This window comes from Urocitellus parryii, chromosome 7 (genome assembly GCF_045843805.1).
Source record: "Urocitellus parryii isolate mUroPar1 chromosome 7, mUroPar1.hap1, whole genome shotgun sequence".
Classification (NCBI taxonomy): Eukaryota; Metazoa; Chordata; class Mammalia; order Rodentia; family Sciuridae; genus Urocitellus; species Urocitellus parryii.
The window spans coordinates 164,774,361-164,801,818 of NC_135537.1; the positions used below are offsets into that span (position 1 = coordinate 164,774,361).

General features: G+C 36.9%; 1 protein-coding gene across 24 annotated transcripts in view; it reads right to left on the minus strand.

Moving 5' to 3' along the window:
* Positions 1-27,458, minus strand: part of Brca1 (BRCA1 DNA repair associated) — a 65,747-nt gene that overhangs the window by 25,968 nt on the left and 12,321 nt on the right. For 2 of the 24 annotated variants that reach the window (XM_077801113.1, XM_077801108.1), the window contains exons 3-10: positions 22,493-22,570; positions 20,993-21,081; positions 20,189-20,328; positions 17,937-18,042; positions 12,154-14,488; positions 10,955-12,078; positions 10,467-10,555; positions 4,468-4,639 (exon numbers count right to left, since the gene is read on the minus strand). In XM_077801113.1, coding sequence (XP_077657239.1) covers positions 4,468-4,639; positions 10,467-10,555; positions 10,955-12,078; positions 12,154-14,488; positions 17,937-18,042; positions 20,189-20,328; positions 20,993-21,081; positions 22,493-22,570 — 4,133 coding nt within the window. Of the gene's footprint in view, positions 1-4,467; positions 4,640-10,466; positions 10,556-10,954; positions 12,079-12,153; positions 14,489-15,002; positions 15,080-16,801; positions 16,848-17,936; positions 18,043-20,188; positions 20,329-20,992; positions 21,082-22,492; positions 22,571-27,458 lie in introns of all 24 variants that reach the window. The other 22 variants (XM_077801104.1, XM_077801102.1, XM_077801103.1 and 19 more) reach the window with 22 other exon arrangements.

Genomic DNA, 27,458 nt, shown 5'->3' on the forward strand with positions numbered 1-27,458 from the left:
AGTTGAGATCCTTCTGTCTCAACCTCCTGAGCAGCTGGAATTATAGGCCTGGCTCTGAAACTCCCTTAAATCATTCTCTCATCTGGGATCTTAATATGTTACATTCTTTATGGGTAGGGAATTTGGGCTGGATCAAACATTTAATAAATTTATTGACTGTCCACTTTGTACTAAGCATTGTACAAGTAACATTATTATTATTTTAAATATATTTTATTTTATGTGGTTCTGAGGATTGAATCCAGTGCCTCACGCATGCTAGGCGAGCACTCTACCTCTGAGCCCCTACAAGTAACTTATTGAGAATAATTTTCTGATTTGAGATAGTGAGGCTCAGTAACTTATTGAGAGCTTGCCTAGCATGTGGGAGTTCAATCTGGGTTCAATTCTCAGCATCACATAAAAATAAATAAATAAATAGATAAAATAAAGGTATCATGTCCATCTACAACTAAAAATATTAAAAATAAATAGTAAAATAGAAAACATACAGCCCATAATGAAATTTGGCTTTAAAAAGTAACTAACCCATCCGGGCATGGTGTTACATGCAAGTTCAAAGCCAGCCTCAGTAACTCAGTGAAACCTTGTCTCAAAAATAAAAAGGGCAGGGGATGTGGCTCAGTGGTTAAGCACCTCTATGTTCAATCTTTGTTACCAACAAAACAAAACAAACTTTAAAAAAAAAGTACCTAACCAATCCACCCAACTAATTCAGAATTCTCAAGGAAGAAACCTAGAAATTCTTTTTTAATTTTTCTTTTTGGTGCTAGGGATTGAACTCTGGGGTACTTAAACACTAAGCTACATCTCCAGCCCTTTTTAAATATTGTATTTAGACATAGAGTCTTACTAAGTTGCTTTGAACTCATATGATCCTCCTGTCTCTGCCTCCCAAGCCGCTGGGATTACGGGCGGGCACCACCATGCCTGGCTAAGAAGCCTAGAAATTCTTAACAGTTGCTTCCAGGAATGAAATATATTGTAGGACAGAAAAGTTCAGGCATATCTTGCACTGTAATGGGTCATATTCTCACAAATGTTAACATTTATGGTTTGAATGATAGGAAATCCAGGAAGTAAATAAAAGCACCTGGTAAAAAATAGTACTCAAATATTATTGGGAATAACCCTTTGTAAACAGTAGGAAGGCCTATGCTGAATAGGAGAACATTGATGTTAAAACCCTGGTTGGTTTATAAAAAATGACAAAATCATAGAATTTGGAGGGAAATGGATGGCATTAGAGCAGATTATGCTAAGTGAAGCTAGCCAATCCCTAAAAAACAAATGCCAAATGTCTTCTTTGATATAAGGAGAGTAACTAAGAACAGAGTAGGGAAGAAGAGCATGAGAAGAAGACAAACATTAAACAGGGATGAGAGGTGGGAGGGAAAGGGAGAGAGAAGGGAAATTGCATGGAAATGGAAGGAGACCCTCAGGGTTATACAAAATTACATACAAGAGGAAATGAGGGGAAAGGGAAAAATAATACAAGGGGGAGAAATGAATTACAGTAGAGGGGGTAGAGAGAGAAGAGGGGAGGGGAGGGGAGGGGAGGGGAGGGGAGGGGGGATAGTAGAGGATAGGAAAGGCAGCAGAATACACCAGACATGAGTATGTCAATATGTAAATCAATGGAAGTGTAACTGATGTGATTCTGCAATCTGTATACAGGGTAAAAATGGGAGTTCATAACCCACTTGAATCAAAGTGTGAAATATGATATATCAAGAACTATGTAATGTTTTGAACAACCAATAAAAAAAAGAAAAAAAAAAAAAAGACTATTGGGCCAGCATGATGGTACACGCCAACAATTGCAGCAACTTGGGAGGCTGAGGCAGTAGGATTGAAAGTTTGAGGCCAGCCTCAGCAACTCAGAAAGACCTTCAGCAAACTGCCAAGACCCTGTCTCAAAAAATAAAAGAACTGAGGATGTGGCTCAGTGCTAAAGGGTCCCTGGGTTCCATTCCTAGTACTAACAACAAATAAACCAGATCTTGCTAGACATGGTGGCACACACTTATAATCCAAGTGACTCAGAGGCTGAGGCAGGAGGACTACATGTTCAGGGTTAGCCTGGACAATTTAGTGTGATACTATCTCAAAACAAAAAATTTAAAAAATAAAAATAAAAAAGGCTGGGGAGTTAAGCTGAGGATGTAGTTCAATGGTTGAGCACTTGTTTAGTATATGTGAGACCCTGGGGAAAAGGAACAAAATAAAACAAACAAACAAAAAAATTGTTGGGGATGTAGCTCAGTGGAAAACCTATTGATTCAATTCCTAGACACCCACATGAGCGCGCGCACACACACACACACAGAGATAATAATCTACTACTTGACAAAAAATACAATGGGAATATAAGCTAATATTAGGGAGGAGCTAAAATTGGGTAAGGAATATGCAGGAACACTGCACTATCATTACAACTTTTCTGCAACTTATCCAAAATTATTTTAAAATAAAAAATCTACTTAAAAGTCATGAGTACAGCAGAAGGTAATCAAGTCTTTTTCCCAGGTTACGAAATTTGAGTTTCAGTTAGACCCATATCATCTTGAGGAAAAGGCTCACCCAACTAATTCAGAATTCTCAAGGAAGAAGCCTAGAAATTCTTTTTAAATTTTTCTTGATATTCTCTTTTAATTTTCATGAGTTGATAGCAAGGAGATACACAAAATATTTTCCAGGGCTGGGGCTGTGGCTCAGTAGCAAAGTTCATGCCTAGCATGTGTAAGGCACTAGGTTCGATCCTCAGTACCACATAAAAAAATAAATTAAATAAAGGCATCTGTTTGTCTACAACTATAAAAAATAAAAAAATTAAAAAAAAGTTTTCCAAATGAAGCCACAAAGAAATATTTTTGTTTCACAAAGAAACATTTTTATCTGCAGATCTTCAGAAAAAAGATGAACACACATATATGCCAAAGACAAGATAGTATATTTACACAGATATTCAAAGCCAGACAATAACATTTCATATCTTGGGCATTAGAACTGAAAGTCCAGTCTGTGTTCAGAATGAAGACTGTGAGAGTACCCTAAAGAAAAGAACTCTACTAGGAATGGGACTCTGAGCTTCATTATCTAGGAGAATTAAATGAAGATGCAGTTACAAAGAAAGCATTTAAGAAAATACATTTTGAAGCACTGCCATAGCAACAGAGTTTCTAGCTTCCATGCATGAGTTACTGTTTCTTTCTGAACATAAAAATCCTGCAAGGCATACTTGTGGACCAAGAACACTGTTTTATATAGAGTTGAATTCCTAGAAAGACTCTAAAGAAAGCCTTCAGGCCCCTAGTAGGACTGTGGAAAGGAATACTGGAGAAAGGACTTCAACACTAAGTCAGCTAGGGGGTCTCTGAAATAGCTGTGAAGGGAGGGCTCACCACCCTTGCCTGTCCTTAAACACCAAGATCCCTATGTGGATCCCCTAACAAGTCTCTCTTCTCTGTGTCAATGTTTGTCCCTATTTAAAAGCTTGATGCCTAAAAAAAAAAAAAAAAAAACTTGCCTCAATTCCCAATATCAAAACCAAAAACCTGCTCTTATCTGAAGTAGAGGTCTCTTCTTATAAATCAGAAAGCACATTAACTATGTCTTTGTATTCTGACAAAGTGCTATAAAGAGTTTGTCTGAGCCCCCAATAGCTTTCTGATATTATGGGGTTACCTTTTGCAAATTTCCACAATTACACTCAGCTTCCAAGAGCAAGAACTATACTGTCAGTCTCCTAAAGGCTCTCCATAGCCTGTAGGTACTTATAGGTACTCAGACATGGACATGAATAAATGTCTTGGGTCCCTCTAAATGGCACATAAGTTGGAACAGGGACTAGAACCAAGGCTCCCAGATTATCCTTAAGAGTGACTCAGTAAACAGGAGACGAGCAAAAGTCATAAAGCTTTGGAATTAGGCCTACTTTTCAGAAGGAGATAGGCTTAGGATAGTGCTTAAGATACTGGCACTCGGGGAGGTGGCTCAAGCGGTAGCGCGCTCGCCTGGCATGCATGCAGCCCGGGTTCGATCCTCAGCACCATATACAAAGAAAGATGTTGTGTCCGCTGAAAACCAAAATAAATAAATAAATAAAGATACTGGCACTCAGGTGCTGGGTTTGTGGCTCAGTGGTAGAGCGCTTGCCTAGCATACCTGAGGCTCTGGGTTCAATCCTCAGCACCACATTAAAAATAAAATAAAGATATTGTGTCTACTTCAAATTAAAACTAAATAAATAAGTAAATAATAATAATTAAAAAAAAGATACTGGCACTTGGACTGGGGTTGTGGCTCAGCAGTAGAACGCTTGCCTAGCACGTGTGAGGCCCTGGGTTCTAACCTCAGCACCGCATATAAATAAATAAATAAAATAAAGGTATTGTGTCCAACTACAACTAAAAAATAAATATTAAAAAAAAATAAAGATACTGGCACTTGGCTGATATTACAGACCTTCACCTGATAGGTTTTGTTCCAGATCTGGCAGGTCCTCAGGGGCACAAGAGTCAGCTACCAGGGAAGGGGAGTTGTCAGAAGACTGGCTCCCATGCTGTTCTAGCACTGCTTCCAGTTGAGCCATTTCCTGCTGGAGCTTTATCAGGTTATCTTGCATGGTATCCCTCTGCTGCAAAAACAAGAAAGGACACCAAGAAAATTATACATTTTGAAAAACTTGCCATAAAACAAAAATATGTCACACCAATTAACTTTAACATGGGAAGTGAAATCACCTAGTATGGAATTATAAGTTCGGGCTGAACACCTTTTATTTCAACCATATTTATGCAAATTAATGTCCTTGAAATTATTTCAAAATGATGTTAGAAGGGGAAAAAAAAAACCCTCCAATTCTCACAAATAGACTTGCTTTATTGTGATGTCTTTTTGTAGCTGATTAGCACTGGGGGGTACAGCTCAATAGTAGAACATTTGTCTAGCCATGTGTGAGGCCTTGGATATAATCCCTAGCACCACAAAAAGCAAAAATATAAAATAAAATAAAGGTAGGAAGTGAAAAAATAATTTAGGTACTTAAGCACTATTGATATTTAAAATTAGCACAAATCTGATAACATTTCACACTGCTGCTTCTAAGTTTTGGTATTGTGAAATTCATAAGACTTTAAAATTAGTCCCCACAAAAATCTTGATTTTTTAAAAAACTGATATAATGTTGAATATTTCTTATGGTATTTTACAAAATACTATCAATAATCCTGCCTACATTATTAGCTTATGAGACTTTTCCTTTTCTGGGATTCTTTTGACTTTTTAGTTTCTAATGAAAAGGTAAATTCTTTAATTTAGCTATTTGTTCAGTTCATTCAACAACTACTGAGCCAAGCCCTGTCCTAATTTTGGGGATGTGGCCCTCAGGATTCTAAATTGGTACAGGATACCTGCAGTACATTTTAGAATGTGCTGTTAGAAAAAAGCATCTAATAAAAAGAGCCCTAAGAAAGCCTAAAGGACAATTAACTGTTTTCAATTCAAGATAATGGATTCTCTTTGCTTATGAAGCTCCTGTTGTTTATTACTCCATTTCAAGAAGCAATCTGTGAAGTCTAAGGTATTTGATAAGCAAAGAATTTAGGTACATAAGGAGTTTTCCAAAATATACACTTCTTCATCACTTTTCGAAAGAACATTGATGGTTGTTGGCAAGCTGGGAGAGTGTAAACACAGACTGTTCCACCCTCTGTTTCTTTCCTCTTCTTCTGATCCTTGAAAATTAGTTTGCCCTCTACTAAAAACAAGCCATCTTCTTTTTCCTGCTACACTGAGTTCATAGTTTTCAGGAGGTTTTTATGATAGAAAATGCATTTCCAGTTTCACAAAGGTTTCTACTGCTGTCTCGAGACTGCTTTGTTGCCAACATCTGCAGCAACGCCATTGCCACCACGTGGTACTCCTGAGTACTTACATCACTGATCAAACCGGAGCCAAGGCCCTGCCTCAGTAAACCCAGAAAAAAACTGTACACAGATGCCTGACCAATGCTTCAGAAACTAATTAGTGAGCAGGGCTACAACCACCACATCTATCCTTTATGTGGCCATTAAATCAGAAAAAAAAAAAAAAAAACAGTAATGGGAAAATTAGAGTTAAATAACTTTCCTTTAGATTTTCTCAAACAAATTACTTATAACTTGGACAAATTCCCTTATAGGCAATTGGCTCAATACTTAGGGAGAACAAAACCAAACAGGTTACCAAGTCTTCTTGCTTCTAATTTTGAAATATCATCTTCTTCTTTTTTTAATATTTTTTTGTTGTTATGTATTTATTTATATGTAGTGCTGAGAATTGAACCCAGTGCCTCACACATGCCAGGCAAGCGCACTACCGCTGAGCCCCAGCCCCAGCCCCAGCCCTGAAATATCTTCTTAAAGAGCTTCTTTTATCCCTATTCTATCCTACTTTTAATACAGCTACATTACTGCAGAAGTTCCCTGAAAGCTATGTACATCATGCCTGTTTCTTCTATGAGGACCTTTTAGTGGTATATATACCACTGCTCAGATGATTAGTTAATACTTTCTGAACACTATATAATTGTTAGTCATTACTGCCCTCAGGGTAAAGTCCAAATTCCTAAGCACTGCATTCAAAAGGCCCTTCACACCCTGATTTTCTCTTCTTTCTCTCCAACATCTCCCATATGCCCATTTCTCAGTGACACAGGACAATTTTGTGTTTCCTGGGCATTTCATGCCTCTTGAACCTTTGCCTCAATTGCTGCCTCCTCTTTTTTTCCACTTGGAAAAATTCTTTTTTTCTTTTTTAAAATTTTTTATAGTGTAGATGGACAGAATGCCTTTATTTTATTATTATTTTTTTAATGTGGGGACAGAATGCCTTTATTTTATTTATTTTTTTAATGTGGTGCTGAGGATGGAACCCAGTGCCTCATACATGCTAGGCAAGCGCTTTGCCACTGAGCTACAGCTCCAGCCCTGGAAAAATTCTTCTTATCCTTCAAGGGCCAGCTCAAATGTCTCTCTTAGAAGTCCCCACCAATAATCTATCCATCATGAACAGAGGATCCCCTCATTATGTGGACTATACTACTAATATTAGTATTTACAAGTGGAACATATGACCTCCTTGATGGAAAGAACTGCCCCTTGAACAGATACTATTGATACCAAATTAGACATTCTTTTTTAAAAAATATTTATTTTTCAGTTGGACACAATATCTTTATTTTACTTATTTATTTCTATATAGTGCTGAGGATCAAACCCAGGGCCTCACACGTGCTAGGCAAGCACTATACCACTGAGCCACAACCCCAGCCCTAGACATTCTTTATCTTCTACATAATTCTTGGGCTCTGTATAAACCGGGGATTTTTTTTTTTTTTTTTTTTTTTTGTGGTACTGGGGATTGAATCCAGGGACATTCTATCACCGAGCTACATCCCAGCCCTTTTTATTTTTTGAGACAGGGTCTTGCTAGGCTGCCCAGGCTGGCCTCAAACTGGTGATCCTCCTGCTTCAGCCTCTGAGTAGCTGGGGTTAAAGGCACATGCCACCATACCTGGCCTACTTCAATCATTCTACCTGTCTGAGTAGATGTATGATAAGAAGAACTTTGTAAAATATATCCAGAACAAATAAACCTATCCCTGGGAATAATATCAAGGATATAAAAAAGCAAAGGAGTAGTTTATTTGAATGTCAGTTATAACACAAAATGGCTAAGGTAGATGGAATAAAAAAATGGAACCTAAAACTTTAAAACACAAGAGAAACAATTAGTTGACAGGCATTACTGACAGAGCTCCAAATCCATATTCAGAAATAATCTGAGGAATTACAAATAAATAAAAGGTCACCTAAGTATTTTCATCAATTTAGTCACCATAACAATCCTGTAGAACTGAATACTGGTGACAATTCAGGTATCAAACATGTAGTCATCCCAAAGGTTTCTTCCCTGATTCCAAGGGGCTTCAGGTCTAGGGATTTACTCTTAACAGAGAATAGGCAGTAGGAGACATGTCCTTTCTATCTCTGCTCCTCACAACAATGCCAAGATTTGGAAGATTTTAAAATTGGATGCTACCCAGTGTGGGCAAAAGCACAGGGAAACAGGAACCATCAAATACCACAGAGGCTGGAAAAAAAGCACAGATTGATTTAATCTTTTTTTTTTTTTTGGGGGGGGGTACTAGAGTTTGACCCAAGAGTGCTTAACCACTGAGCCACATCCCTATATACCATATACCCTTTTTAATTTGAGACAAGGTCTCACTAAGTTGCTTACAGCCTCACTAAATTGCTGAGGCTGGCTTTGAACTTGTGATCCTTCTGCCTCAGTCTCCCGAGCCACTGGGATTACAAGCATATGCCATCTGTCTGGTTTGGTTTAATCCTTCTAAAGGTCAATTTAACAATATGTATCAAAAATAAAAAAAAATTTCAGTTTCAGGAATTTATACAAAGGAAATCATCAGAGATGTGGACAAATATTTAGCTATCAAGATGTCTACCATAGTATTATATATAACAGCAAACTGTGACTGTTACCCTGAAATCTTCAACATTTAACAATAGGTTGAATAAATCATAATACACCCAACAGAATAAAATGCTATATAATAATTAAAACTAAAGGCACTGAAGAATTTTAATGACATGATAAAAATTAAATTACAATGTAAGTATGTAGAGTATTATTTATTTATTTATTTATTCTGTAGCGGACACCATCTTTATTTTATTTATTTATTTTTTATGTGGTGGTAAGAATTGAACCCAGAGCCTCATACATGCTAGGCAAGTGCTTTGCCACTGAGCCACAATCCTAGCCCTATCTAAATGATTTTTTAAAAAGATAAGGTGTAGGGGAGCTGGGGGCATAGCTCAGTTGTAATGAGTGTGTTTAGCATACACAAGGACTGGGTTCAATCTCCAACACCAAGAAATAAATAAATAATGATAAAGTATACATAAACACCCTATACACAAAGAAAGAAGACTCAGTGGCTATAGACCAATGAGTTACTATAACCATCTCTGGATAGCTTATAAAATTTATCTAATTTACCATCTTTTTTTTTAAGTTGTAGATGGACACAATACCTTTCTTTATTTATTTTTATGCAGTGCTGAGGATCAAACCCAGTGCCTCACTAGGCAAGCACTTTACCACTGAGCCACAACCCCAGCTCCTAATTCATCATCTTCACCATTTTGAACAGTACAGTTCAGTGACATTAAGTATTTTCTCAATGTCGTGTAACCATCACCACTATCTCTAAAATTTTATCATCATCATCATCCTCCCTAAATGAGACAGATACCATTAAACAAGGAACTCTCTACTCCCTCCTCCCCCAAATCTCTGATAACCATTATTCTATCTTCTGTTTCTATAAATTTGATTATTCTAAGTACCTTATATAAGGAGAAATTATGCAATATTTGTCCTTTGGAATATAACATTTTATTTAATGTTTTCAAGGTTCATCCATGGATGATTCTTGTTTATCTGTTGTAGTCCCCTAATTTTTTTTTCTTTTTCAAATTTTTTTTAGTTGTTATAGATCTTTATTTATGCCAAGTGTGGGTGGCTCACGCCTGTAATCCCAGCAACTTAGAAGGATGAGGCAGGAGGATCACAAGTTCAAGGCCAATCTCAGCAACTTCCTAAGACCCTATTTTAAAATAAAAAATAGAAAGGCTGCAGATATAGCTCAGGGATAGAGAGCCCCTGGGTTCAACCCCCAGTACCACATATACACTCAAAAAAAGTAACCAAATTATTGGCCTTATCTACTGGGTTCCAAATTATGCCCTTTTGTTGTTGTTGTTAAAGATGATTTACAGGCACTACAGAAAACTCAACTAATAGATTTCACATAAAAGACATAAACAGAAAAAAAAATAGGCACAAAACAGTGAAATACTAGATGGTCTCTAATGGGAAGAGAGCCCTACAGGCTCCAATTAAGCACCAAGATTAATCACCTCTCTCTCTGGATACCAAAGTGCTTTTATATGTTTTGTAACAGGGCATATGGTTTTCAAGGTTCAGCTTATTTATTAAATTTAGTACTTAGTGTTCTTCAGAGAGCTAGATGGTGTACGTATGTATATGACATGAGTTCCACAGAGGTGTTTATAATCTGATTTGGGGAAGCAAGGCATCATACTTAATTGTTATGCCATTAATTCACAGGAAGATATCAGCAGACTTAAGAATGTGGATACATACCACTAAATGCAGGGGATACCACATACACATAAGTACCCATGCCTTTTTTTTTTTTTTAAGAGAAAGAGAGAATTTTTTTTAATATTTATTTTTTAGTTTTTGGTGGACACAACATCTTTTTTTTATTTTTATGTGGTGCTGAGGATTGAACCCAGCACCGTGTGCATGCCAGGCAAGCGTGCTACTGCTTGAGCCATATCCCCAGCCCCATCCCATGCCTTTTTTACCTGAGTGGTTAAAATATCACTCTGCGAAGACACCCCTGAGCAATCTTCAGAGAGGACTGTTTCACTTTCATAGCCAGATGCTGCTTCACCTTAAACGATAATAAAAACAGAGGTTCAGATGTAGGAAGACTATAAAAATTGCATCTTGCTTTAACTGTTTCTTCCCATTGGCAGGACTGGTTTCATCTTCATGTTACACAAAATGATTAACCTCCTTGCTACCAGGATTTCCTCTTACAACTTTTTAACAATAAAAATTGGAAGCAAGTCCACCAACAAATAGGATTTTTAAAAGCTCATTCAATCAGGGAAGATGTGATAGCTGGGTGAAGGACTTCTGACTTTAGGAAAAGAATCTTAGAAGAAACATGTTTCAAGTTTAAGTAACTGTACTTGGAAATTCATAAAATGTGCTCCCCAAAAGGCATAAACATTTAGCTCATTTTATAAAACAGGCAGAGGCAAACACAAAAATCTGGTTCTAATACCTAAGTCTGAATCCACACTCTGCTCTTCTTGGTGATTATCTTCTTCTAGGCCAGTTTCCCTTTCTTCATCATTTGAAACCAATTTGTTGTCACTCAGCACAACTTCCTGGTTTTCAGACTGATGTTTCATTTGTTTGGAAGGAGGATCAAACATCAAGAAGGGGTCCTGGGAGTTTGTATTTGTTGTCAAGTCTTCTAATACACTGCACTGGGAAGAAAACAAGCTACCAGAGTATTTCGCTTCCTCACTAAAGTCATGTTCCTGGGAGGCCTTTTCGAGTATCACCTCATTATTACAGTCATTTACACCAGTCCTAAATGATACCAGGTTCTCCTCTGTTTTCTTAGACAGACAGTCTGTCACAACAGTGCTGTATTTGGTAGACTGAGGTGTTTTGGTTACTTTACCAAATAGTAAGTGTTGGAAGGAGGGAAGTTCTTCATCCTCACTACAGGTGTTCTCTTCTGAGGACTCTAATTTCCTGGCCCCCTTTTGGTGACTCTGAGCCAAAGATGTATGGGCTAAAGGGCTTGGGCTCCTGCTAAATTCTCCCCTCTGGACATTCTTACTAAAAACAGCAGATTTTTCCTTAATGCCACCTTCAATAAAGCTGGTATTTTCCTTTATTTCATCATCATCATCATCTAACAGGTCATCTGGAGTCTCAGAACAAACCTGAGTGACAGGACTAATTCTCATAGGTTGTTCTAAATTATCTGAAATTAGACATGGAGAGAAATCTGTATTAACAACTTGAACTACTTCATCTTCTCCTTGTCTTTTTATTTCAGGGTATTTACAATTAATTAGAGAAAGATTTTGTTTATAGGCTTCAGGTTGCATAAGACTTAATCTAAGCACAGCATTTAATTTGGGTCCTCTGTTTCTACCTAGTTCTGTTTGAATGTTTTCACCACTGGAACCTACCTCATTAATACTGGAGCCTACTTCATTAGTACTAGCGCCTACTTCATTAATACTGCCTGAGTTGGCTTCTTTAAAAGCACTTTCTCTAATGTTATTTTGGCTAATTTTGCTCACTGTACTTTGAATGATTCTCTTATATCCCACTATTTTTTCAGGTGACCCTGAATGTTTCTCAAACTTTTCCCCTAATAGGGTACTTTCTGTAGATCTTTCAGTTTGCAAACCCCTTTCTCCACTTAGCACATCTTTGGGGTCTTTGGTATTATTAGACCTTTGAATTATTTCTATTTTCTTACATTTAGTGTTAACAGATGACCTGATGGGAGAAACTGATGGCATATGATATGGGTTTTGTAAAATTCCATGTTTATATGCAGTAATAAGTTTAGTTTCACTGCCTCTGAACGGAAATGAAGGACAAATTCTAGAGACTTCTGTAATATTACATTTGGCATCATCACCTGGCTTATTTTTCTGACAAACCACAGGGAAGCCCATAGTGGCATTAATTGCCTGGACATGCGGAATTTTAGACTCTTTATTTCCCCAATTTTTGTCTTTTTGCTCACATTCAAGATTGACTTCTGTGCTTTGTTTCTGTAAGGTTTGGGAGGGAACATAGACAGCTGCACATTCCTTTTCTTGATTTCCTGGATTTGAAAACAGAGCAAATGACTGACGCTTTGAAACTTGGAATGTATTCTCTAAATACTGAGTATCAAGTTCACTTTCTTCCATTTCTACATTTATCTCCTGAATGTGGTTAACATCGTGTCTCAATGAATTCTTGAAACCCCCTGTGTCGTTTCTAGTATCTTTAGGATGATCATGGATAAATTCCTTGGGGTTTTCGATTGCCACATACTGAGTAACATGTTGATTTGATGCTGTTCTTGCTTTTCCAAAAGTGTTAGCTTCCAGTAATGAGATACTGTCCTGAGTGCCATAATCAGTATCAGGTACCAATGAAATACTGGTACTTTCTGCAGATCTTTCAGTTTGCAAACCCCTTTCTCCACTTAGCACATCTTTGGGGTCTTTGGTATTATTAGACCTTTGAATTATTTCTATGTTCTCTTCTGTTCCTTCTTTCTGAAGGTTAGGATCAACAAATTCTTTAACTTTACTAGAACTTGAGCAGTTAGTAAAAAGACCAGATATGCCTGTTAACTTTGGTCCTGGGAAAACATCATTGGTATATCTTTTAATTATTTGTTCATTTGGCTGGTTACTCTTCTTGACTTCAGTTGCAGGTTCTGTATCTTCCATGAGTTGAAGCTTTTTGCCATGCCTGACTGGCATTTGGTTGGAATTTCCTGTCTTTATTTCTTCACTGCTAGTAAAACTATCAATTTGTAATTCAATGTGATGAGGTGGACTTGTATTTCTATTTACTGCTAGTTTAAGCGCATGAATATGCTTAGTAGAGGACTTCCTCCTCAGCCTATTTTTCGTAGGTGCTTTTGAATTGTGGATATTTAATTCTAGTTCCATATTGCTTATACTGCTGCTTATAGGTTCAGCTTTAGTTCTGAAAGCAGACTCTTTTTCCAATGATTCTATTGGGTTAGCATTTTTCTCTTTCTGAACATAATCAACTTTTGTTTCATTCTCTTGGCCACTATTAGTAATATTCATTACTTGATCATTCTGTTCCATTTGGTCAGTTCCCTGATTTATTTTTTCAGGAGTCTTTTGAACAACTGCCAAATCTGCTTTCTTGATAAAATCCTCAGGATGAAGGCATGATGTAGTTCTCCTTTTACGCTTTAATTTATTTGTGAGGGGACACTCTTGTGTTATTTGTGGTTCTGCGGCAAATGCTCCTATAATTAGATTTTCAGTTACATGGCTCAAGTTAGGGAGGCTCGCCTTCCTCCGATAGGTTTTCCCAAATATTTTATCTTCAATATTACTCTCAACTGCTTTGGAGCAGATTCTTTCACGTTTAAAAATTAAAGCATTATGTGGGTCAGTGGCCAACAAGTCTATTTTCTCTGAAGAACCAGAAAATCCATCTACTTCATTTGGAATTTCTAATACACCAGCTACTTTAGCATTTGACTCAGAACCCCCATCATATGAGTCGTCAGAAGTTAACATTTCGTCACTTCTGGAAAACCACTCATTAACTTTCCGAATGCTGCTATTTCGTGTTATCCAAGGAACATCTTGAGTATCTCTAGAATTCTCAGAGCATGGAGGTTTCTGCTTACTTGGTTCTTTTTTCTCATATAGGGGATCAACATTCAGATCTACCTTTTTCTCTGTGCTGAGAGTTTGCCTATCGTTACAGGTTTCCTTACTTTTAGCCCATCTGCTCTGTTGGCTCCTTGCTAAGCCAGGCTGTTTGCTTTTATTACAGAATTCAGCCTTTTCTACATTCATTCTGTCTTTAGTGAGTAATAAACTGCTGTTCTCATGCTGTAATGAGCTGGCACGAGTATTTGTGCCACATGGCTCCACATGCAAGTTTGAAACAGAAATACCCTGATACTTTTCTGGATGCCTCTCAGTTGCATGCTTCTCAATGATGTTCAAATCTTTATTACTGGATTGATGATGTTCAATATTTGCTATGTCCTTCTCAGAAAACTCACAAGCAGCTGAAAATACATAAAAATAACAAGATTCTTAAAAACTGAATTATCATAAATAAATACATAATTAATACAACTTGGGAGTGGAAATCAAGCAACTAGTTTAGAGAAACTAATATCATAAACTACCAAATATACTGAAGATGTAACTCATGCTCTTTCAAATAATTTCTATTTGCCTAAATTCTCATTATTCCCCTCAAGCCAATCAAAAAGTCAATTTCAGAATTTCCCTATGCATAAACCACATCTCCTATCCCCCAACTTCTAACAGTGAATTAAATGCAGTCTGTTTGGTCATCAGACACACAGTATTCTATTCTATCTACACACTCATATTCCATACACTTAGAAAGAAGTTGGAAAAAATTGAAATACAAATATGTCAATTAAAAGTAAAAGGCAGGGCTGGGGTTGTGGCTCAGTGGTAGAGTCCTCGCCTAGCATGCATGATGCCTGGGTTCTCTATCTACAGTTCTCTATCTTCAGTGTCTAGTAAGTTGGGAAGACTTGCCATTACCCTTATTTGCAGAATCCACACTGGTTTCAGCCCTGGCTCCTTGAGTGGTGGTTTGCAACAATTCCTGGTCTCTTACACTATAAGGAAAACACAGAAGCCTTAATTAGAATCATTAGTTATATGTTCATAGAACTGTCAAATGACCAAGATCAAATATTTTAACTCCTCTAGGTAGGGCTGTAGTTGCTGCCCAATTTGACTCATTTTGTGATTCCTGGTCTTTCCTTTAAGTAACCTCTAATCAAAATGAAATGGTTAGACTGAGAATATCCAGTCACAAAATTCTGTCTGCAAGACAGAACATTGCTTTATAAAGATGCAAACGAGAGTCACAATTTACATGACTGCTAAAAGATAGTTTTTAAAAAATGCTTAGATGGGCATGGTGGCCCACACCTGTAAGCCCAGAGGCTCAGGAGGCTGAGGCAGGAGGATCACAAGTTCAAAGCCAGCCTCAGCAATGCAGTGAAGCCCTAAGCAATGTAGTGAGACTCCACCTTATGTAGCTCAGTAGTAAAGTGGTTAAGGACTGCTGGGTTCAATCCTTAGTAACCATTTCTCCACCCCCCACCCCCACCACACACACACACACACAAAAAAAAAAAAAAAAGAAAGAAAAGAAAGAAAAAAAGTAGAAAGGATTGATTGGGTTACAGCTCAGTGGTTAAGCACCTCTGGGTTCAACCCCAATTCCCCAAAATAAAAGAATATCTTAGCTGGGCACAGTGACACATGCCTATAATCTCAGAGCCTTGGAAAGCTGAGGCAAGAGGACTACAAATTCAAGACCAGCCTTAGCAATTTAATAAGACTGTCTCAAAACTAAAAGTAAAAAAGCACTGGAGGTGTAGCTCAGTGGTACAGAGCCTCTGTTTCAATCCTCTGTATTGAAAGAAAAAAAAGGGACAAAAAAACCCTCTTTTTACAGGGGATTGAACCCAGGCACTTAATCACTGAGCCACATCCTTAGTCCTTTTATTTTGAGACAGTGTCTCACTAAGTTGTTTAGGACCTTGCTAAATTGCTGAGGCTAGCCTTGAATTTGCAATCCTCCTGCCTCAGCCTCCTGAGACACTGGGATTACAGACATGTGCTACCACACCCAGCTAAAAAAGTATATATTAATGAGAAGGTAGGAGCAAAAAACAACAAAGGAAGCACTAGAAGAGCAGGCATTCCAATGAAATGCAAAAGCTACTACTTTGCTTCATTGCTTTCTTTGCTTCTTTTCTGGCCAAGAATAATGTCCTTCTAATTTCAAGATTAGGAAAAAGTAATTTTTAAACAAAAACTGATTGCTAATGACATCACCATAATTCAGATCAGTTATCTTAATCAGGGTCAAGCAATAATTCTTAAGGAAAGCATTCTTGCAGGTAACCCAACTGGGGGTCCCTTGTAGATTATTATGTTACTTATATTGATAAAGTTTGGGAATAGGTGAAATGAAAGAACTGAGGAAAGAAAGAAAACTACAAATATAATCCTCTAATAATTCCATTAGCAATTACCACTGGGTCAATACTACATATGAGAAAATCAGCTAGAAAATAACCATCTGCTAAAAGCAAGTTTGTATAGAGTTTCAATGTTATCTTAAGGTCCTTTGGACACTACTCATAAATAAATTAAACAAACAAAAACAGTATTTCCTCAGATATAAAATGAGGGGATAAGATAAGATGATCTCTAAAGTTTCTTCCAAGGACTTCATTCAAATCTAGGAAAATACTAATCCTAAATGTTAAATATGAAAAAAAAAAAAACAGCTTCATAGACAAAGGCTCTTTTTGACTCACCTGCAATAATTTGCCTTATTAACTGTATCTTCAGAAGAATCAGATCCTAAAAATATCCATCAAAAACCCCCCAGAACAAATCAGTCAGTTTTTGTTTATTAAAAGGGTTAAATCTGAAAAATGTACTTGTTGCAAAGTAGATATTCATTCACTTAGAAACATTTACTGAACATCTATATTACATGGCAAGCAAGACAGATTAGTCATGCAACACAGAGAAGTAGAAAGTACAGGCTCTGAAGCTTATTTCTGAAGCTTATTTAAAAAATGGATCTGCCACTTACTAGCTTTACTAACTTAGCAATATTTAACTTCTGTGACTAATTTCTTCATCTGTAAAATAAGTATACATATTTACAACCTCAGAAGTTTGACATGCATTTTTAAATGAGTTATAAAAGAAAAACCAACAGTGCCAGGGATACAAGTAAGTGGTCCTAAATATTAAATACTATAATTATTTTTGAGACATATACCTATTGCTCATGAATTTATTATCTTATGGGTAGGAGACATATGGGTAATTTCAGTGAAATCCAGTAAGTGTTAAGGAAACACATGGCAGTCTTTAAAAGCTCAAAAAAGGGCCGCCTTTCCCAATTCTAAAAGAGAAGGCAATTAGACTTTTTTGAACTCTTAGTTTATTATTTTTCTTTAATATTTATTTTTTTTGGTGTAGATGGACACAACACAATGCCTTTATTTTTTTATGTGGTGCTGAGGATCGAACCTGGGTCCCATCTGTGCTAGGTGAGCACTCTACCACTGAGCCACAATTCCAGCCCCAGGTTTGTTTTTAAATGGCTTACTAAACCTGTAAAAATTATTTTGGATCCCTTTAAATGATATAGAAACCCATCATGTTCTTTCTTACTGCTATTTTCCATTTTTCCAAAATTGATTCACGCTAGCTTATAACCATTCTTTTGCTCCCTTTATAAAGTAAGACTCTTTGAGGTGTAAACTGTATCTTTTACATTATTTATAACTCACCATAGGGCCCATAAAATTATTTTATTTTCACTTCCAAAAGTTCCCTGTCACATGTATAAATTATGACTAAGGTTTTTGGTAAAACAGTAAGACAAGCAATCTAGCAACTATTATTCTACACTTAAGAAATCTGACACCTTACCCAATTCAATGTAGACAGATTTATTTTGAGGTTGTATCTGCTGCTTTGTCCTCAGAGATTTCATGATTCCAAGGTTAGAGAGTTGGACACTAAGACTGGTTTCCTGCTAAGCAGTACAGTAAAGAATGGTCAACAAATCGATGGCCAGTTCAGTGCTTTTTTCATAAAGAGAAACTTGAGACCATGGGCAAAACAAATCCACCACAATCAGATAAATAAAATTTATGATACCTGGGGAAAAACCTGACAAACTACTCACTAAAATGTCAGGGTTATTTGTGAGTTGAGTATTTTTCCTCTCTATTGTTTAAAAATTTTCCAAACCGATTATGTACCATCATATGCATTTCTAATTATTTATTTATTCATTCATTCATTTATTTATTAGTTGTAGATGGACACATACATTTATTTATTTTTATGTGATGATGAGAATTGAACCCAGTGCCTCATACATGAAAGGCATGCGCTCTACCACTGAGCCACAACCCCAGTCCCATTATGTACATTCTTAAAAGTATTAAAATTTGCTGGGTACAGTGGCACATACCTGTAATCCCAGTGGCTCAATATATATGTATGTATGTATGTTTGAATATATATATATGTATATATTAAGCTAATAATTGATATATACTTATGACCACATCTGATGAAGGGTTAGCAACTAAGATAAATTTTAAAAAGAGAGAAATGATGATAATAAAACCCCAGTATACCTAAGAACAAATTTAGTAACAGAATATTTAAAAGTCCCAACAATGCTTTTTTGAACTGGGGATTGAACCCAGGGGTGCTTCACACTGAGCTACATACCCAGTTCTTTTTATTTTTTATTTTGAGATAGGGTCTATGCTAAGTTGCCTAGGCTGGCCTTGAACTTGTCATCTTTTTCCCCAAGTCAATGGGATTATAGGTGTCTGCCACTGAGCACCGTCCAACATTACTTTTTTGGGGGGGAGGGCAGGTTACTGGGGCTAGAACCTGGGGCACATAACTATTGAGCCACATCCCCAGAACTTCTAAAAACTTTTTTATTTCAAGACAGGGTTTTACTTAGTTGCTCAGGACCTTGCTAAATTGCTGAGGAACTTATAATCCTCCTGCCTCAGACTCCCAAATTGCTCAGATTACATGTATGCGCCATGGCACCTGGCCCAACATCGCTTTGAATGAAGATTTTTCTGCTTCCTATTTTGCCCTTCTACAGAAAAACAAATGTTAATACCATAAGACCTGTTATTTTTAAGATATCCATTATGCATTCACATATTAGTTAACATCAGAGCAAATAACTACATTTCCTTTGATTACACATTTTAATTGAAGTTTGTTTTGGTTTTTTGATACTGGCAATTGAATCCAGGGGCATTCTACTACTGAGCTATTTTCCCAGCCCCCTTTTTTGGTGACATGGGGATTGAACCCAGGACCTCACACATGCTAGGCAAGCACTCTGCTACTGAGCTACATTCCTAGCAACTCCAACCCATTTAAAAAATTTCTGAGATAGAGTCTTGCTTGGTTGTCCAGCTGGACCTCAAACTTGAGATCCTTTGCCTTAGCATCTCAAATAGCTGGGAATAGCCATGCCTGGCTTAAAGCACTTTTCAAATGCTTAAAAAGATCAGGGACTTTGTGGCTATTGTTTTTTAATATTTATTATTTTTTTAGTTGTAGTTGGACACAATACCTTTATTTTAATGAGGTGCTGAGGATCAAACCCAGGGTCTTATACATGCTAGGCAAGTGCTCTACCACTGAGCCACAAACACAGCCCCTTGAAGCTATTTTTGACATGCATCAGAGCTGATAAAGCTCCAAAGTAGGGTCAGTTCTTAAAATGTCTCTCTCGACAAACCAGTCACCCTGACCTTTCCAAATTTCTTGAACTCTTATTGATTAGAACACTTGTCCAACCACTTAATTTACCACGTTCCTTTCCTTTTTTTTTTTTTTTTTTTTTTTTCCAGTACTAGGGACTGAACTCAGGAGCACTCTCCCACTGAGCTATATCTCCAAGTCCTTTTTATTTTGAGACAGGGTCTCACTGAATTGCCAAGACTGGCTTCCAACTTGTGATCTTCCTGCCTCGGCCTCTCGAGTAGCTATAATTACAGGTTATGTGTCACCATGCCCAGCCCATACTTTCTTTACTGATACTTCATATAATGCCACGAACATTTAGCTCATTTGCTAATTCACAATATTTAATGAAGAAATGTTACCAGAATAAATGAAAATGGCTTTACCAAGGTAGGATTTTCAGGTTCACTTTCTCGAAGTCTTTTGGCACGGTTTCGGTAGCCCATACTTTGGATGATAGAAATCTCTTCCTTTAAATGTTCAGGAGAGTTATTTTCCTTTTTTGGAAAGTTATAACTGTTGGCAACTATAAATTATAAGGGAACACATTATTTTCTTATTTTTGGAATGCGGAAATCAAACCCAGGCTTTGTGCATATTAAAAAAGCACTCTACCACTGAGCTATATCCCTAGCCTGGAACACATTATTTTTTCAGTTAGAAAAAAATACATTAATTTTCATTAAAGAAACCAAGAAATATCTTGTGTGTGCTTTATTGTGTTAAGGTAATGCATTAAGTTTACCTTAATTTTCTAAAAAATCAACTTTGGAAATTCTACTTCTAAGAAACAAACATATACAGACGGTCAAAGTGATTTCTATTTCTTCTTGTCCACCTAAAACTAACAAATTTGCCTATTAATATAATATTTCACTGACTATGAGATAGCAATGATGTAAACTAAAGCATTATTTTATGGGTCACTAAAAAAAATTAAACAATGACACACCATCGATACTAAAATATTCCCAATTTCAGAGATGTTAAGATGTGCATATCAGGATTAATAAAATAAGGTCTGAGATTAATAGGAGTGATTTAAAATATAGATTCAGAGCTAAAATACAGATACAGAGCTAAAATTAACCTAGACCAAGGAGGTCTTATCATCTGTTCACAGAAAATAATTATTCAGACTTCCTGAGAATTTAAGGACAGCACTGCCTCTGGGGCTATGCAATACTTACACTGCAATCCTGTGTCAAGCTCAAAAGCATGAATGATTTTCAATAGCTCTTCAACAAGTTGACTAAATCTTGTACTTTCTTGTAGGCTTCTGAAATTAAATTGTTTGCGAGGCACACTTAGCAAGTGATTATCAACTTTTTTTTTTTTGTACTTATAGATGGACAGAATGCTTTTATTTAATTTTATGTGGTGCTAAGGATCAAACCCAGTGCCTCACACAAGCCAGCCAAGTGCTCTGCCACTGAACACACACCCCAGCCCTGATTATCAATTTTTTAAGGACACTAAATAAGGAAAGAAATATAAACAAATAAATATAAGATTATAACTGTTTTCTACTACAGCTATGGTAGAAAACCGTATTTAAAAACTAGAGCTATTAGTGACATTACACTATAATTAACATATCATTGACATCAGAATATATTGTGTGGCAGTGTTAATATTTTTTTCTTTTTCTTTTTGGTACTGAGGACTGAAACAGGAGTACTTCATTACTGAGCACATCCTCAGCCCTTTTTTTTTGAGACAAGGTCTTGTTAAATTGCTTAGGGTCTCACCAAGTTGCTGAGGCTAGCTTTGAACTCCTGATCCTCCTGCTTCAGACTCCAAAGTTGTTGGGATTACAGACATGTGCCACCACACTCAGCCAATTATTTCATTAAAAAAAAATATTTTTAGTTGCAGGTAGACACAATACCTTCATTTTATTTTTATGTGGTGCTGAGGATCAAACCCAGTGCCTCATGCATGCCAGGCGAGCACTCTACCACTGAGCCCCAGCCCCTCATTCATTCTTTTATTTTTAGTTGTAAATGGAATAATGCCTTGGTTTTATTTGTATGTGGTGCTGAGGATCGAATCCAGTGCCTTCCACATGCGAGGCGTGCGCTCTACCATGGAGCTACAACCCTAGCCCTCATTCATTCTTTTAAATATCTGAGCACCTACAACATTCCAGACATTGGAGAGACATTATGGATCAAGATAGACAAAGTCACTGTCTTAACAGAACTTCCACTATGGCAAGAAAGATATATAAATAAATACATATGTACAGGTAAATAATTAGGTAAAAATAAATGAAATGAAGAAAAATAAAAGCAGGATTAGTGGATAATTGGGGCAGGATTGTGCTGCTGTACTTTAGATAAGAATGCAAGTCCTTGCATTATTCAGAAACACTAGAAAAAGGCAATAAGTTATCTACAGCATTACCACTGCCTGATCTCCTCTGATGTTGGAAGCTTATCAGGATTGGGCCTGGTTGGTATTTGGATGGGAAAATAAAGGCATCAGTTTGCTCTGTAAGGCAGATGTCCCATAAAACTTTCAGGAAAATAACCTTAGAAATAATTTACTCTGTCTGATAAACACACTTTTATACATTTTTCTACTGGTGAATAGTTTTTTAGGAACACTAGCTATGCTATCAAAGAATCTTTACGGTTTCCTGCCATTGTTGCTTCCACTCTCCCACCATTATACAAATTATATACCTTTTGGTTATATCATTCTTACACAAAGGACACTGCGAAGGCCCTTTCTTCTGGTTGAGAAGTTTCAGCATACAAAATCTATAAATTATAAAGAAAGAAAAGAACAATTCAAATTGCTTTCTTTTGTGGAGAGAACATTCAAAAGGCAAACAGCCATGAAAAGATAAACTCATAACTGCCCTGAAGAATCATTTAAAAAGTAATGACAGGTGAATTACAACCAATAGTTATCTCTAATTTTTTTAGATGCTGCATAAGCAGGAAACCAAACTATGTAAGAAATGATCTATGAAAACTGAACTTACCTGCATATAGCTTAAGGTTATGATCAAATAAAACTTATTAAAAAGTTAATATGGCATATTTAATGATATATTCATAATTATTTCATATTGCATAATTAGACATAAATGGTAAGTAGTTCATGTAAAATGATTATAATTCATTAAAGAATTCAGCACCTGGCGCTGGGGATGTAGCTCAGTGGTAATGGCAACTAAGCTATATCCTTAGCCCACATGTATTGGCTTCTCTCTCTTTTTTAAAATAGGTTACATTTACTTTATTTTTCTCGTATTAAAAACCTTATATTATAGCCACAGCTGGAGTCTGGATCCTTTGTACCCACTCTGGTGCAGGTTTTAAAAACCACCAGGCACAATGGAAGACGCCTGTAATCCTAGCAGCTCGGGAGGTTGAAGCAGGAGGATCACAAATTCAAAGCCAGCCTCAGCAAAAATAAGGTACAAAGCAACTCAATGAGACCCTGTCTCTAAATAGGGCTGGGGATTTGGCTCAGTGGCCAAGTGCCCCTGAGTTCAATCCCTGGTACCCCCGTCCCCCCAAAAAACCCACACTGGTGTGGGTTTTACAAGATGGTTGGTGAATTCCTGATAGGGACACTTGGTGAACACAGACTCTTTTCCAGGGTTAGGGTCAGGGAGATGTATGTCCTGGATATGTGTATTGCCCTCTCTTAATCCACACAACAACCCTAAAAAATTATCTCCATTTAGGGGCTGGGGTTGTGGCTTAGCGGTAGAGCGCTCGCCTCGTACGTGTGAGACCCTGGGTTCGATCCTCAGCACCACATACAAAAATAAACATGTGAAATAAAGGTGTTGTGTGTCCAACTACAACTAAAAAAATAAATATTAAAAAAAAAGAGGGGCTGGGGATGTGGCTTAAAAGGTATCGAGTTCGCCTAGCATGCATGAGGCATTGGGTTCGATTCTCACCACCGCATAAAAATAAAATAAAGATATTGTGTCCACCTAAAACTAAAAAATAAATATTTTTTAAAAAACAGTAACATTGCTGTGAATATTTTAAAAAAAATTATCTCCATTTAAAATAGAGACTTGGGGCTGGGGATGTGGCTCAAGCGGTAGCGCGCTCGCCTTGCTACCTCATGCGGCCCGGGTTCCATCCTCAGCACCACATACAAGCAGGGATGTTGTGTCCGCCAATAACTAATAAATAAATAAATATTTAAAAAATAAAAAAAATAAAAAAAATAAAATAGAGACTTGTCCCAAATCACAGTAATCAAGTGGTGAAGGTGATACTGGATCTACTACTGAACTGCAACAGGCCCGAGGTCTTTCTCGTGGTCTTTCTAACAGAGTCAGTGAATGTATAGAGATCTGATGAAGACTTTGTCCTTCTTTACCTACAAAAATGCTTCAACTACCATATTGTACTCAATAATGATTCTGTAGTTTTGGGGATGAAGATGTCAAAAAGCTACCCGGGGCCAGGTGCGGTAGTGCTGTATTCCCAGTGGCTCGGGAGGCTGAGATAGGAGGATCGTGAGTTTAAAGCCAGACTCAGCATTGGTGAGGTGCTAAGTAACTCACTGAGTCCATGTCTCTAAATAAGATACAAAATAGATGGGGCTGGGATTGTGGCTCAGCGGTAGAGTGCTTGCCTAGCATGGGCGGGACCCGGGTTTGATCCTTAGCACCACATAAAATAAAAAATAAAGTATCATGTCCACCTGTAACTAAAAACAAATATTTTTAAAAAATGCATTACCATTTGTTTAACATTTGGGCTTTAGCAATCCACAAAGGCCAAAACTTGCCTCAGACCTTTTCACTGAGAACCTTATTTAAAACTTATATATATGTTTTTCTTTAATTGGTGCATCATGTAGACTCCCCAGAGCTCTAAAACAGAATTTAATGAATTCTTTTTCTGAGTCCTGAAGGATATGCCAATGTTCTGTTGATCTGTCAATATTTTCCTTAGCTCAGTCTTTTCATGTCATATACAATTCATTTTTTTTTTGAGTTTAATTTATGTGCTCTTTTCCTAACATAATGATAGATTAGAATCCCTTCTTGGTTGATTTTCACATACCTAGTTCCCTTGCATTGTTTATGTAATTCTATAGGCAAGTGCTCCACCTCGGAGCCACACCTCGGAGCCACAACCCCAGCCCAACAATGCATTTTTTAAGCAAATGCAAATTTTCTGAAAGGTGATTTCAGCAAATAGAAAACAGCAAATCACAGTGCCACAAACCAATTCTGGAGATTTTTCAGAGTACTCAGTTTGGGGCACATCTATACTCCAAGCAGTTTAACAATGTTGAAGAAACTCACCTAATTTATTAATGCTTGTCCAAGTCTATTCTGGCAGAGAACACTAAATTCATCTTAAATCGGCAAAATAATGACAGATTGATTTCTGGCTACCTTTGTTTATCTTGGGTACTCAGGATTCCTACTCTCGTAACTGCCTTGTCAACAGAGATAAGATTGTGGACCAATATATCCTCTAAGAAGGAAAATACATATCCTGAGATATCCTGCGACTGGTTCCTCCAAATCTTGTCCATTTCAACAAGACTTTGTTGTCCTTCCTTCCTTCCTTCCTTCCTTCCTTCCCCTCCTCCTCCTCCTCCCTCCCCTCCCCCTCCTTTTTTGTACTGAGCTTTACCCCAGTCCTTTTTTATCTTAAGACAGGGTCTTCGGTAATTATTACCCAATGTACATGTATGATTGTACAAATGGTGTGAGTCTGCATCATGTACAACCAGAGAAATGAAAACTGCTCCATTTATGTACAATTAGTCAAAATGCATTCTGCTGTCATGTAAAACTAATTGGAACAAATTTTAAAAATCTAATTTCTTTAAAAAAAAGTTATTTTAAAACCTAAAAAAAAAAAAAGACACGGTCATACTTAAATTGCTCAGAGCCTTGCTAAACTGCAGAGGATGTCTTGAACTTCTGATCTTTTTATCTCAGCCTCCTGAGTTGTTGGGATTACAGGCATACATACTCTGCTTGGCAAAGCTTTGTTTTCTCGAGCAAACCTACTGTCTGTACTTTAGTTCTAACAATTACACATCTGTCTTGAGCTCTTCATTTGAAGATTCAGCCTAGATTTCCTGCTTGGTATCCCAGTTCCATATGTCAAGGCTTTTTGTCTCCTAGAGACAAGAATTTTATCCTTAACCCTCACCCTCCTGTGGCTTGATCCCTGCTACTGAATTTCTTCTCATTTCTGCTGCTAGATTCCTGAGAGACTGTTCAATATACATTGCTAGATAAGCCATCTCTTGCCTATTTCTGGATCTCTCTGATACACCAAACCCATTACTAGACACAATAATTCTCTGAAATCATGATCTAATAATCTGGGTATTAAACCTGCCTAACACTGACTAACTCACCACTTAACTGGATTTCCACAATTGGTCACTTCATGACATACCTTATTTGACATACCAATAAGGTATGTCATGGTCTGGTCTTTAGAACTCAACCACCCTTAGTCTATTTCATCTTATTATACACCAAAAAATGTACAAGAAGGTCTCATCATTCCAGAGCACTGCTTCTCAAACTTTAATGTACATAAGAAACCAGAGTAGCCTGGGCAACATTGTAACCTTGTCGGAGGGAAAAAAAATTCTCCTGGGGCATCTTGTTAAAATGAAGATTCTGCTCAGCATGATGGTGAATGCCTGTAATCCCAGCAGCTCAGGAGGCTAAGGCAGGAGGATCATGAGTTCAGTCAGCCTCAGCAACTTAGCAAGTCCCTAAGCAATTCATAGAGACCCTGTCTCTAAATAAAATATATAAAAGGGCTAGGGATATGGCTCAGTGACTAAGCACCACTGGTTCAAACGCTGGTACAAAAAAAAAAGAAAAAGAAGATTCTGATAATTTGAAATGATAAAATCTTAGTCACAATTGAATTAGATAATATATACTACATAAATATATAATTAAAATTAACTTTATGTATTTCGTTTTACTTTTTAAAATGTGGTTATTAGTCAGGTATAAGCACACGTCTATAATCTCAATAACTTGGGAGGCTGAGGCAGGGGGATCACGAGTTCAAGGTAAGCCTCAGCAAGTTAGCAAGGCACTCAGCAACTTAGTGTTTATTAGAAATTTTAAGTTACATTATGATTCACATGTGATTCTAGTCCTTCTAGAAAGTATTATAAATTTCATTCATTGTTTGAAAACTTCAAGTCAGTAATGAATGTCCTAGGTAATTTTTTTGTTCAGATTAGTACTATTATCTTTTGGGTAAAGTTCATTAAATATTTCGGAACTCTATAGTTACCCAGGTCAATAAAACTATTTTATTCTCAGCAATCAGAGTTTACCCATAGAAAATTCAGTTAGCACAATTAATGCTTGGGAATATTCTTCCCAGCTTTCTCACTATATAGATCAAGGTATTATATAGATTATAAAGATAATACAGAAGAAATTTCATGAAAAACTTGATGTATTACATAGGCATTGTATTAGTCCACTTTTGTATTTCTATGACAAAATACCTAAGGTTAGATAATCTTAGAAAGAAAAGAAGTTTATTTCGCTCACAGTTCAAGAGGCTCAAGGCATTTATTGATGGCCTGTTTGCTGGCAGTTGGTGCAATGAATCACATGACAAGATATGGGTAGTACCAAGTGTGCCCTTGGTCTTTCTC